The 12,219-nt window shown below is 38.2% G+C and overlaps 2 protein-coding genes across 2 annotated transcripts; both read right to left on the reverse strand.

Moving 5' to 3' along the window:
- Window positions 1-4,544: 4,544 nt before the first annotated feature.
- LOC130730909 (GATA transcription factor 15-like) lies at window positions 4,545-6,234 on the reverse strand. The gene is made up of 3 exons (XM_057583050.1): window positions 5,775-6,234; window positions 5,596-5,688; window positions 4,545-5,257 (listed from the first exon to the last, which is right to left on the reverse strand). The coding sequence occupies exons 1-3, from the start codon at window positions 5,799-5,801 to the stop codon at window positions 4,931-4,933; spliced, it is 447 nt and encodes a 148-aa protein (XP_057439033.1). The 5' UTR covers window positions 5,802-6,234; the 3' UTR covers window positions 4,545-4,930.
- A 2,545-nt stretch (window positions 6,235-8,779) lies between these two features.
- Window positions 8,780-10,481, reverse strand: LOC130730910 (uncharacterized). Its single transcript, XM_057583051.1, has 4 exons — window positions 10,044-10,481; window positions 9,808-9,966; window positions 9,423-9,479; window positions 8,780-9,118 (listed from the first exon to the last, which is right to left on the reverse strand). Exons 1-4 carry the CDS (start codon window positions 10,155-10,157, stop codon window positions 8,963-8,965), a joined length of 486 nt encoding a protein of 161 aa, XP_057439034.1. The 5' UTR covers window positions 10,158-10,481; the 3' UTR covers window positions 8,780-8,962.
- Between the last annotated feature and the right edge of the window lie 1,738 nt (window positions 10,482-12,219).

The following is a 12,219-nucleotide window of genomic DNA, read 5'->3' on the forward strand; positions in this document are numbered from 1 at the left end:
TATATAGGTGACTCTTGTTGGTGTTCGGCTCGTGACGATGAGGTGTTGCATTAGTTACTTCAGCTACTATTGAGGTACTCTCTTCGAAGTTTGAGTATTTTTCCTTCAGATAGTCTTTGGTGGTGTTGGCTTCAGATCTTGATTTCCGCATAATTTTCTTGGAGAACAAATCTTCAGTCTTTTGTTTGACATTAAGAAATAAGAAGCTCCAGGTGGGACTATCTTAAATTCTTAATGCTACAAACTAGGGGTGAACATGGGCCGGGTAAATCCAATGAACCCGCCCAACCCAATCCGATCCAATAGAAAAAATGCGGGTTGGATCGGGCAATCGGGTTAGTCGGATGGATTTTACTACAACCCAACCAAGTTCGGATCGGATTTCGGATTCAGTTCAAATCCATCCAACCCAACCCAGAATCCATACATATAATAATAATTTTTATAATTTTACTCATACTTGGAGTGCTAGTGTCGGAGTGATGACTTTTTGAAACTTTAAGACTTAAGTATTTGTAGTTATTTGTCATATTTGAACTTAGAGTATTTGTTCGTAGTTATTTGTTACATGTTTATATATAGTTATTTGGCATGTTAGAGACATCTAAGTTCTAAGTGTCATGACATGACATTTAGTGTTGTTTTTCACTTTTTAGATACAATTTATATTAGATTGTTTCATGTCATTTGGTAATGAAGTTTTATATTTTCATGATATTTGACTATATGTCATTTATGTGGTATTATTTCTATAACTTTTTGTGTCTTTTTCATGCTATTTAGTATTATAACATATTTAGTACTTTTTATAACTTTTTCTGAATTTATAATAATTTTTAGGCTTAATTCCACTTTGGGCCCCTGATCTTTCAAAAATGAGCGATCGGGGCCCCCCGTATTTAAATGTAGCGGTCAGTCACCCCAACGTTTCAAAAAACGTGCGATCGGGGCCCTTCTGTTAAGTTCCGTTAGTTTGACCAAACGGAGCAGTGATGTGGATTTACTTTTTTATTTTAAGATTATTTTTTTACCCAAAAATTACCCCTCTCATCTCTCTTTCACGCTTCTTTTTCTTTCTTCTTCTTTCTTCTTCCTCCTTCCTCCTTCCATGGCTTCCTCAACCTCACCCCAACATCACCCCACCCCACAACCCCAAATCTCTCAGACTCGCTCGCTCTCTCGGTCTCGCTCTCTCCTCTGCATCTCGCTCTCGCTCTCTCTCTCTCGATCTCTCTCTCCTCTGGATTTGGGCGCAGTGAGGATGGAAAGTGTTGCGGGAGAAGCAGAAGGGGCAGATCCATATCTTGGCGGTGAAGTCGACGATGCAGAAGGGGTTGAGGAGGGAGGAGCATGACTTGCAGCGGAGTGGGGTGTAAGGGACGGTGGGGATGTCATTATGGTGGTGGTGGTGAGGGAACGCCTTCTGGATCTGCTGTGTTCGCCATCTCTCCGCCTCAACAGCGTTTCAATTTCTTCTTTCTCTCACGCCATGGAATCGAAATCAGGAGGAGAAAGATCTGAACTTCCCTTCCCATCCTTTCCTCCCTTGGAAGCAGAGGTGCGTGGCGAGCCAAATCCCTTTTGCTTTGAACTTATCCTCTCTCGTGAAGTAAGGCGCAAGAACTTCCTTCCACGGTGGCAGTTTGTGATTGTCAAGCTCTTGGATATAATGGTGGGTCACAAGTTCATGACTATTAGGCTTCATTGTCTGTGGCACCTGAATAGCACATGGAAGTGATTGGCTTGGAGATATGATTTTTAAGCTTGGATGATCTGAAGCGGGATTTTAATGGAGGTCCTTGGTTGATAGTTGATCAATATATGAAATCTGGAAATCTGGTTGTGATGAAATCTGATGATTTTCTTGCAATTTGGGGATGAAATTTTAGAATTTTTTTAATTAATAAAGGCTTTACAATTTGGGGAGAATCGTGTTTCTGATTTGGGGGGGGGGGGAATTTTTGTGTAAAAAAATTAATGTTAAAATGAATAAGAAAATCCACGTCACTGGCTCCGTTTGGTCAAACAAACGGCACTAACAGAAGGACTTGGAACGCACTTTTTTGAAACTTTAGGGTGTCTGACCGCTACGTTTAAACACAGGGGGCCCAGATCGCCCATTTTTGAAAGATCAGGGGCCCAAAATGGAATTAAGCCTAATTTTTACAAGATTTTTTAATATTTCGGATATATTATTATTTTAATATAGTGACCCAATAAATCCATCCAACCCAATCCAAACTTCGTCGGGTTGGTTCGGATCGGGTCCGAAGAAGAAATTCGTGAAATCCAACCCAACCCAACCCAGCCAATTTTGATCGGTTCGGATTTTATTTTGACCAAAATCCATCTAACCCAACCCATGTGCACCCCTACTACAAACTAATGTATTGGCCTTTGGTCTTGACTCTTCTTAATGTTTAAGATCCTTAAAAAAAAAACTACCTCTCTCTCACTCTCACTCCCACTCCCTCTTACATTTCTATGACACTATTCATCATATTTCTTATTTATCTCTTTTATACCCAGGTCAAATTTGAGTGTTTAAAAGGGATGTGAAGGATTTAACTTCAAAAATAATTATGTCACCTGCAAACTAAACAATATATCTTGTAATTTATTATTTTTGTTTCATGATATAGCTAGTAAAAGTTGAAAATCTCATGTGAAATTACAGGAGGCCTTATATTCGGAAGTATATTCTCACTCACTCATCTAAAACAAAACAAAAAAATCTCACTCATAAGACCATGTACAATGGTCTGTTGAAACTGATGTTGAATGTTGTTGAAACATGTTTAGCCCTTGCATTGGTCTGTTGAATGTTGTTGAAGTTGGGAAAATGTTGAAACCGTTCAACATTGTTGAGAGGAGCATCCGGAGCCACGTGGCAGCTCCGGATTGGAGAACGCTAGGCGCGTGCAGGACACGCGCCGACAACGCGCGTGGCGTGTCAGTGGGAGAGGAGAGAGAAGACCGAGTGGGTGAGGATGGGACGCGTGGCAGCGTCCCATTGGCCAGCCGGATTTTTTTTTTTAAAAAACTTTAAACTGAATTATCTTGTTGAAATTTTTTTTTTTTTTTTCCAAAATTCATAACTTTTTTTTCTCTATAAATAGAGACTTGGTTTGATAGATTTGGACACAGAAAAAAAAACCAAGTTTTTCCCCATCTTTATTATCTCTCTCACCATCTTATTATCCTTCTATTAGCATTTGTTTTGAAATGGATCCCAACAATCACCATTACAACACCCAGAATTATTCAAGCTACCCAATTTCCAACCAAAATCCCAACAACTATGAAGATCCAAATCAATTTTCTTACCCACGTCCTCAAAATCCCACCAATTATCAAGTCCCACATCAATTCTCCAACCAACGTCCTCAAAATCCAAACTATTTTCAAGTCCCACATCAATTCTCCAACCAACATCCTCAAAATCCAAACTATTATCCAGATCCAAATCAGTATTCGAACCAGTCATCATTTGTTCCAAACTTTCATCCATCTTATGGATCTGTGAGATATCCATCTCAAACACCCCAGTCTAGTGGTTATATGCCAATGGTTCGTGCAAATTTTCCTAGTGTTGATGGACCGGAATTTCCGGAATTTTCAACACAAGTCAATCTTGGTGACGGGTCAGCTGATAATGAAGTCAATGAAGTCACTCCTAAGAGCAAAAAAACGCATGCACCCGCATGGAACACTGCACAAAATATGGTGCTAATTAGTGGGTGGATTAACTGTGGAACAAGCAGTGTTGTGGGGAAAAACCAGAAAGGAGAAACATTTTGGAGAGATATTGCTGAGTATTGTAATGAGCATTGCTCATTCGATCCTCCGCGTGATGGAATTGCATGTCGAAACTGTTGGAATTATATGAACAAAATACTGGGTAAATGATGTGATCCAACAAGACACGCACACACTTCAGTGATGATGTGATCCAACAAGATATATCATGTGCAATTATGCTTTACTTGAGATGGGTGCATACGTTTTTTATTTTTTGTCATCTTGCATACCTTAGGTTGAATGGTTGATATTTGTGGCTTCTACGACATTGCAGAGTCATATGTTCTTCCTTTGATTTAGTTGGAGTTTGAAGAAAAATAAAAACCGGTCAAATTTATTTGTATTGATCTTTTTGAGCTCATTGAGATCAGCCTAATTCTACAATTTCTACTAAAACATGTGTTCTGTTTTATTTTTCCCTCTTGCTTCTTTTATCGGAAAGAAGAAAATGACTTAACTCTTATAATGTCCCACCCAAATTTGGAAGCCCAAACATATGCAAATTTAAGAGAATGTCCTGGACCACAGAAGTTCTAGATGCCATTTAGTTATGGGCCCCTTTTGATCCAAAGCCCAAATCTCAATGTTAGACTTGTAGATTCAGACCAAAATCAGATTCTTTTGACAAAAACATACCTTAACCTATATGATGGGCCAAAAATGATAGTTACTCCACCTCATACATTATCCAAACGAAAACACAAGTATAAAATGCTACAGCAACCACTAATAAAAATGGTGAATAATCAAAGGAACAGAGAGTACTATACTATAAATCACCCACAAATCTGAATACTCACATTCATAATAACTAATTGAACTGGACACATTTGCAGCTATTAACAGAAGCAGCAAAAGGAAAATGGAAAAAGAAAAGCCAATCCTTTGTTATGGAAGGCTCTTCACTCCCTCTAGGCTCTAACTAGATTGGATCATATGATGAAATACCCTCTTTAACATAAGAAAAGTGTGCACATCCCTTTACAATGCTAATGCTATAACTTAAAAAAAAAAGTTAGCCTATAAGACACCAAAAGGCTTTGTACTAATTACTAATTAGGTTATTATCTACCTTAAATCTAGCTAATTAAGGAATGGTTTGTTTGTTGAACTTGAACCTTGGATTCATTCAAGCGAAAACAAAGCCGCAGGAAAGTGCCATCAAACAAACAGCTGCTTGTTCTTCCTCTCCCAACTTGTTCCTCCTCTGTTTCTTCACCACCTCCTCCCAAGGTGACCGTTGCAACAAAACCTCCTCACCCAACGCCACTATCTTCATTCTCAAAGATTCCATCAAATCATCACTTTCACTTTCACTCCCACCACCACCATCACCATCACCACCAACAACAACCGTTTTCTGCGCCCTCTCTCTCTTCCTTTCTTGTCCTTTGTTCATTCCCACCGTACACGCTCTTCTCTTCCTGTACCTGATTCCACAAGCATTGCACAACGTCTGCAACAAACAACATCACCAAATGATTAATCAAACAAAACAAAAGCATTAAAGAAATCTATACCTGATCATAATTTACAAAAAAAAAATCTTAAATAGAAACAAAAAATCGATATACCCAAAACAAATTAAAAACAAAAACAGTACTAAATTGGAAACAACAGTAAGTAGAAATTAACAAATATGGTAAAAACGTTACTAAGTTGGGTTTAAATCAGTGTTTACATGAGGAACAGAGGAAGCAAAACAGAGAAGAAAAAATGGAACCCAGAAGCTGCAAAAATGTGAAATGGAATGCAAATCCAAAAGGGGTATCTATTGTGTTGTCAAGGAATCACCTTGGGCCCAGCTGGTCCTCCTCTCCAGAGAGGGGTTTTGGTGGTTTTGCAGTCAGCACAACACTTTTTGATCACAGATGATGATGACCATTCCTGAAATCAAGATCAGAAATCACATTTAGCATCTGATTAATGGAACCAGGTAGCTCCAATTGATTCAAAGAATCAAGAGCACTAACCTTCTCCTTGAGATCCATGATACCCATCAACACACAGAAACAGAGTGAGTGATTGATACTGATATATGAAGAAGAAGAAAAACACCGAATCGAATGAATATGAAACGGTAGTAACCGAATCACCGAAAAGGGGAATGGCAGTGTGGTACGGTACTGGTAGTGGTACGAAGGAACACTACACAATGCAGTGCAGCAGCATTGTGATGAGTGAGAAAAGGAAACGGATAGAAACAGAGTGAGACAGAGAGATAGATAGAGAGAGAGTGTAACCGACTCTGATTATGCCCAAAAAGAACCCTAGGCCTGGATTTAATGACTGAAATGCCCTCTACTGTTTCCTTTCTCTATAGTGGCAACCCTACAAATTTCAGACTTGAATGTTGCCACGTGTACATGTGACGTGTGTGCTTCTCCTACCCACACAATCATTCACAAAGGGAATAGAAATTTCAAGATCATTCAATAGAATTATATAGGAATCTTATGTATAGCACGTGTGTTTGCACAAACCATTTGTATTATGAGGAAATTAGCTTAACAAAACTTGATGATTGGGTGATGGATGGATTTCATTTGGCTAAAGCAGCAACAAATTAGGTATATCCACATCTTTAAGATGAGGTTTTGATGTGGCTAGATGGGTATTAAGAGGATGAGATGATATCTTAAGGACTATTGTGCATGATTAATCATAAGAGATGTGACAGCAAAATCTTGTCATTCCAACATTATCTTTTCATTCTTATGTACTGTTTGACTTAGAAATTTTTTTAAAAGTTAATTTCAAGTTAAACTGTTAAAGCTTAAAATAATAGTCTAAAAGAATTGTTTGTAAATTTTATTTGTTATAGCTTAAAAACCAATTTAAAAGCAATTTGTTAATTTGTGATAAATCACGAGAATATCTAGTCACACCAACACAATGATAGAGAAGTTGGGTAATCGTGGTGGTGGAAGTCAGTGTTATTTAATGGCGGTGATAGTGGTGTTTGTTACGTGTTGGCAAAGGTGGAAGATGGTAGCATGACGATGGTGGATGTGGTGGAGGTTGGCGGTGATGGTGGTATCACAACCATCGTTGTGGTCACTACCACTACCACCACCGTCATATTCTTCTCCTTCATCTATTTAATTTCCAATGTTAGTAAAAGTTTTTACTAAAGTATTGCCTCCTATGCAAGTTCTCATTGGCACATTGACTTCATTGATTGTAGCTAAAATGACATTTTTAGCGTTGATGAGAAACTTTAAAGATTGTAATTTTGGCGGAGCAAGATGAGTTGTGTTGTTGGATAGCCGATTAAAATAATAAAAAAAATAGTTTCCCTTCAAAAGTTAATAGCTTGTTTCATCAGTGACTTTTGGAAGGTATGAGATTTATATCACCTAGTGTTTTAGTTTCATGTAATAGTTTGAGTGATGAAGCTTTGTTTTTAATTACTTATCTTATTGCAATATTGACCCATTTGATGCAAGTGTCCGTGGTCAATCCTTTGAGTTTTAATCTAAGCATCTATAGAAAAAAAAAAAGATTTTTGTTGTTTGGCAAGAGTTTTGAGTGATTCTTACTTCTACACTCAAGTGGAAGAAGTGGAAAAGTTAAGGGCGAAATGGCATTTTAGTTTTAATAGAAGGATGAAATGGTATCTGGCAGGATAGAGTTGGGCCTAGTAGCATTGATAAGTTTATAAAGATCCACGCATGAGATAGAGATATTCATTATCTGATTTCTCCTTCGCAAAAGAGAGAGAAGTTTGAATGGGCTTAAACAGATCAAAGTGTGTTGAGTGCAAACCCAACTTGGATCAGTTCATACTAAATGAGTATCGACCAAAAACAATTAAAACGAGTTACCAACAAAATGAATACCAATGACAATGACGAGAGTAATGAATATTTAGACCACAGACACGTGCTTGGAGCCCAATTCCAAATATATGATCACACAATTTCCTGAGTAATGATATATACACACCTCTTTATTTATACACTTCATTTCCACCTATTTTTATTTCTATCTCTCTCCTCTTATCATCTATCACATCTTATACTTTTTATCTCTTACTTTTTATTTTCTTCCTATCTCTCTCCTCCTCCACCTCTTTCCACCTCATTTAGAGGTGTAAACAAATCATTATTGCAATTTCCTCATCCAACATCATTGTAATCACACCATTTCCGTTTCCACATTAATCACCATTCATGAGATTCTAATTATATAAAGGATAATGTTCTCGGAGACATGTAACCAAAAAATGTTCTCGGAGACACTCCGGCTGATCAGACCCCGGATCGACCGCACTGCTTCTCACCCGACCAATTATGGGACAATCAACCCCAACCAACCAAGTAATTATAGACCAATAATAAAAATAAATGCATAGAGCTCGAGGATGTACTTGACACTCATGACTGCTTCGAATTGCATAATCCTAAACTCTATAAAAGTCAAGGCCTAGAAAACATAAGATACACATTAATCTATCATATTTTTCATCCTCTTAGCACACGTTCTAACTTGAACATCGGAGTATCATCGCAGGAACCCCTCCCGAACACGTCGAACAACAAAGCACCATCAAGACCATCATCTTACCACACCCTCACCGGAATTTCGCCCTTCCTCGTTTATCAACAGTTGCTCGAGTGATTTAGTCAGCTTCCCCGAACATATCCTCTAACATCTTAGATAGATATGTTCATTCTATGTTCTTTAAGGCAGAGACATTCGTTTGACTTACTTTATTCTTGACAATTTTTCACGTGAACACCGATAAATTTGTTTATCAATCACACCATGTAAAAACCGTAAAAATTGACAAAGAAAACAGTCGTGAAAGCTTTGATCATATGGAATGTAGATGATTCCTAATTTCTTTTATCTTCAGCCGACACAACCGTCTTTTTTAACTTCAAAAGTATCTCACGCCATACACGTATCATGCTTTTGCTCCCACATGCTCTAGGAATCCACAACAAGAACGTATAGTTTGGGCACGTCAATGTTACCAAAACGCTTTAGATTTTTATAGCCACGCAAACAAAATAAAACAAACATGTCTTAATTGCAATTGGTGCATTACCTAACTCGCTATAGCTGACCTGTTTGAAAAGTTTAGAGATTTCATATCAATAATCCAATCCAATTTCCAAACTCTAAAATTACAACATGGATCCACTACACCGCACTATCGGCAAGAGGTGCTACGCTGGGCTGCGCTGCCCTTCGATCCACTGCCGCGTGCCCTCTTCCCAGCCGTCTGATCCTGGTCCAAGTCAAAGCTCATCCCATCTCCACCAACCATCTCAACAAACATCCTTTGCAAGTCCTCCAAACTTTCCCCCTAAACAACATCAAAACCAAACCAACCATAACATTAATTTTTTTTTTCTGTGTTAACCAAGTCATACCATAATCAATAGTCATGAGACAAATAGAGAAATACTATCAGCACACTAAGCAATAGAAGACTGACCACTAACAACATCATTAGCATCATTCCAAGTTTAACAAAAAAACCCCATAATCACCTCAATGTAAGTGCACTAAGCAATAAAATATTGATCAACTAGTAACTAACCATAACATTACTATCAACATCATTCCATTTTCACACACACACAACAACAAAAAAACTCAATAATTACCTCGTCTTTGACATTGTTCATCATTGAGATCATCTCATTCATGAATTCACAAAATCCCTGCATTAGAACAATTTTTAAGCCCAAATTAGAATTAATTAAGTATTATCCTAAGGCGCATTTTCTCAATTGAAAAAAGGATGGTTATTATTTTTTTTAAAGAAGAAAATATTGGCATGGTAATCATGTTTTTACCGGACACAAGACGAGAAAAAAACTATTGTCGTTTCGGTGCAGCCGAATCACCAAAACGACACAGTTTTACCTCGGCTTGTTTACGGCATGAAAAACAGAGTCTATTGCCTCTGCAACTGCATCATCATCATGCAATTTAAATTAAATCAAATCAAAAGAATATGATGATATTGATATTGATATTGATCCGTACTTGGTCTTCTTCCTCAAGAGGATCATACAGCCCCGCATCGTACATTGATCTCTTCGACTGATCGGAGAGAACTGAGTAAGCTTCCTGAATCTCCTGAAACCGCCGCTTCGCTTCTCCGGCCGTCGCAGGGTTCCGCGTCCACCTGTCCGGGTGCCACTTCTAAAATAAAAAAAAAAAACGAAAAATCAGAACTCAGAAATTGAAACGACGGCGCGTGATTAGTGATTACTGATTACCATGGCGAGTTTCCGGTAAGCAGTACGAATATCAGAGGAGGAGGCGTCTCTGCGAATCCCTAGGACGGAGTAGTAGCAAGATCCGCCGCCGTTGGATCCTCCTTCCCGATCCATGAATTCACAGAAGAAGCACCGGAAAATTCCAACGGCGAAGGTTTTCAAAGGAGACAAGGAGAACCGAAAGCCATTAAGGAATGTAAAAACGTAGAGAGGAAGGGTATAAAGGAAGATATAAACGAATGGGGAAGGAGAAAAAGGTAATTTCTGGACGCAGAGGTTAGATGAGAGAGAAAAAAATATCTTCTCCTTCCTTTTTGCATTGTGAGATAGATATGAAGGAAGAAGCTTCGAGAGGTTTTAGTTGCCACCGGGAAGAAGAGGGAGTAGATATTTTTGTGGCAGATAACACAAATTAACATTCAAACTTGGAAAAACTACACCGCTTGCCACTCCTCCTCATATGGACACAAGGTAGGAGATAGATAATCAAAATCAAGCTAGGTGATAGATAAATTTTGTGTTAATTATGTTTTTAGTTTTTGATTTACATGGATGAATTTCAATCGATGCTTGATGAAAAATAATATTATAGTTTTTGGGCCCGCGAAAATTTATAATATTTGAAATAAGGACACGTAACATTGTAATGATATACGTAAGTATAAAGTGAGAGTTCGAAAGGCAGTGTTTTAAGAGGAAAGAAGTCATTCGGATTGCCTTGCTTAAATCTATATAATCATAACACATACGTCATTTACTATTGGATTTTTTTACCAATATTGAGTTAGCCAAGCAGGAAACATACTAAATTTCCCTGATTAATACAACTTTCAGCAGTTCTGAAACGTGATCCAAAGCTACTTTTTGCTCCTCAGAACCCATGATCCTCATCTTCAAAATGGTCGGCTGACATGTGGGATGAATGGCGAGTTTATGGAAACAAAATTTGGATCAAATGCCGACATGTCGGAGGTAGTAAATGCAAATATATCCTTATTCCTTACCAACAATTCCTCTAGTTTTGAGTGCTCTATCTTCAGGTTTTCTGCTATGCGAGTATATTTGTCTAGGTTTTCTGCTATGCGAGTAGCGAGTATATTTGTCTGGTGAATCTCCGATTTGGAAAATTCATGAGCTGTCCTTCAGGGTGTGGACAATGGACATCAAATTTTTCACTTACATCTGCCCTCAGGTCCAGTTTTGTATGAGTCGCCTAGCACTAATCGTTTGATATGTTCCTTGGGTTCTACTTGGCTTTCTTCGCCACTCGTCCTTCTTTCATACCTTTCATATCGATATTGTAACCATTTGCTATTTTCCTATTTCATTTTATGGAAATCACTTTAGAGTTGCTATTCACAATATCGAACATAAAGTATTATTCTGAGTCTAATTATAGATGGTCGTCCAATGATTACATAATATGCGAATGAATAATCTACCACCAAGAAACGTACATTGATGACTTTGCTTAGATTTCTTAATTGCCAAATCATTTTGACAATTATGTACCCCAATGGAGTTATTCGTTCAAACGTGAAACTAATATGATCATTAATGGAATTAAATCTCGTTGATCTAACTCTAAAGCTTCAAAATAACATTAAAACAAGATGCGAACTTGTTATGGGAGTCAGGAAATGATGCTACCTACCCCGTCTCTCGGCTTCGCACCCGCTGGGACGATCACTCGCCGTGCCCGAATCTAGGAGTCGAGGGACCATTTGAGCCCGACCCACCCTAGACAACACCTCTCTCAGGAAATCATCTGCCTGACCGACCCGCGTTAGGGACGACATCCAAGGTCAATCATTGCCCGACCTACCTCAGGGACGGAGGCTTAGGTTACTCACCCCCGCCGACCATCATCTTGGACGACTATATGGTTGAAATCACCGTAGTGCATTAAATTTCGTTTCTTCATTCTTATTTTCTCCTTAATTAAAGGTTACAATAGGAATATTCCTCATGGAATCATGTGATTTAACCGATAAACAAATTTAATTACCGTTTCAAATGCTTCTCCCAGGCTTTCGCTAATGTTCCTCCCATGGCTAAACCTCTTAAAATGAAGTCTATGTTATCAAAAGATCGTTGAAAAAGCTTTATCGAATTTCTACATGAGTACGATCGTTTCATTATTTGCTTCTGGCGAGTTGGAGAATAAACTCCTTCA

This window comes from Lotus japonicus, chromosome 1 (assembly GCF_012489685.1).
Source record: "Lotus japonicus ecotype B-129 chromosome 1, LjGifu_v1.2".
NCBI lineage: Eukaryota > Viridiplantae > Streptophyta > Magnoliopsida > Fabales > Fabaceae > Lotus > Lotus japonicus.

Coding starts and splice junctions, on each gene's coding strand:
- LOC130730909 (XM_057583050.1), bottom strand. CDS start 5,801: ATGGGTATCATGGATCTCAAGGAGAAG. Junction 5,689..5,774: donor TCATGGATCTCAAGGAGAAG/GTTAGTGCTCTT, acceptor TCTTGATTTCAG/GAATGGTCATCATCATCTGT. Junction 5,258..5,595: donor GAGGACCAGCTGGGCCCAAG/GTGATTCCTTGA, acceptor TGTTTGTTGCAG/ACGTTGTGCAATGCTTGTGG.
- LOC130730910 (XM_057583051.1), bottom strand. CDS start 10,157: ATGGATCGGGAAGGAGGATCCAACGGCGGCGGATCTTGCTACTACTCC. Junction 9,967..10,043: donor CTTACCGGAAACTCGCCATG/GTAATCAGTAAT, acceptor TTTTTATTTTAG/AAGTGGCACCCGGACAGGTG. Junction 9,119..9,422: donor TGAACAATGTCAAAGACGAG/GTAATTATTGAG, acceptor GATGTTGTTTAG/GGGGAAAGTTTGGAGGACTT.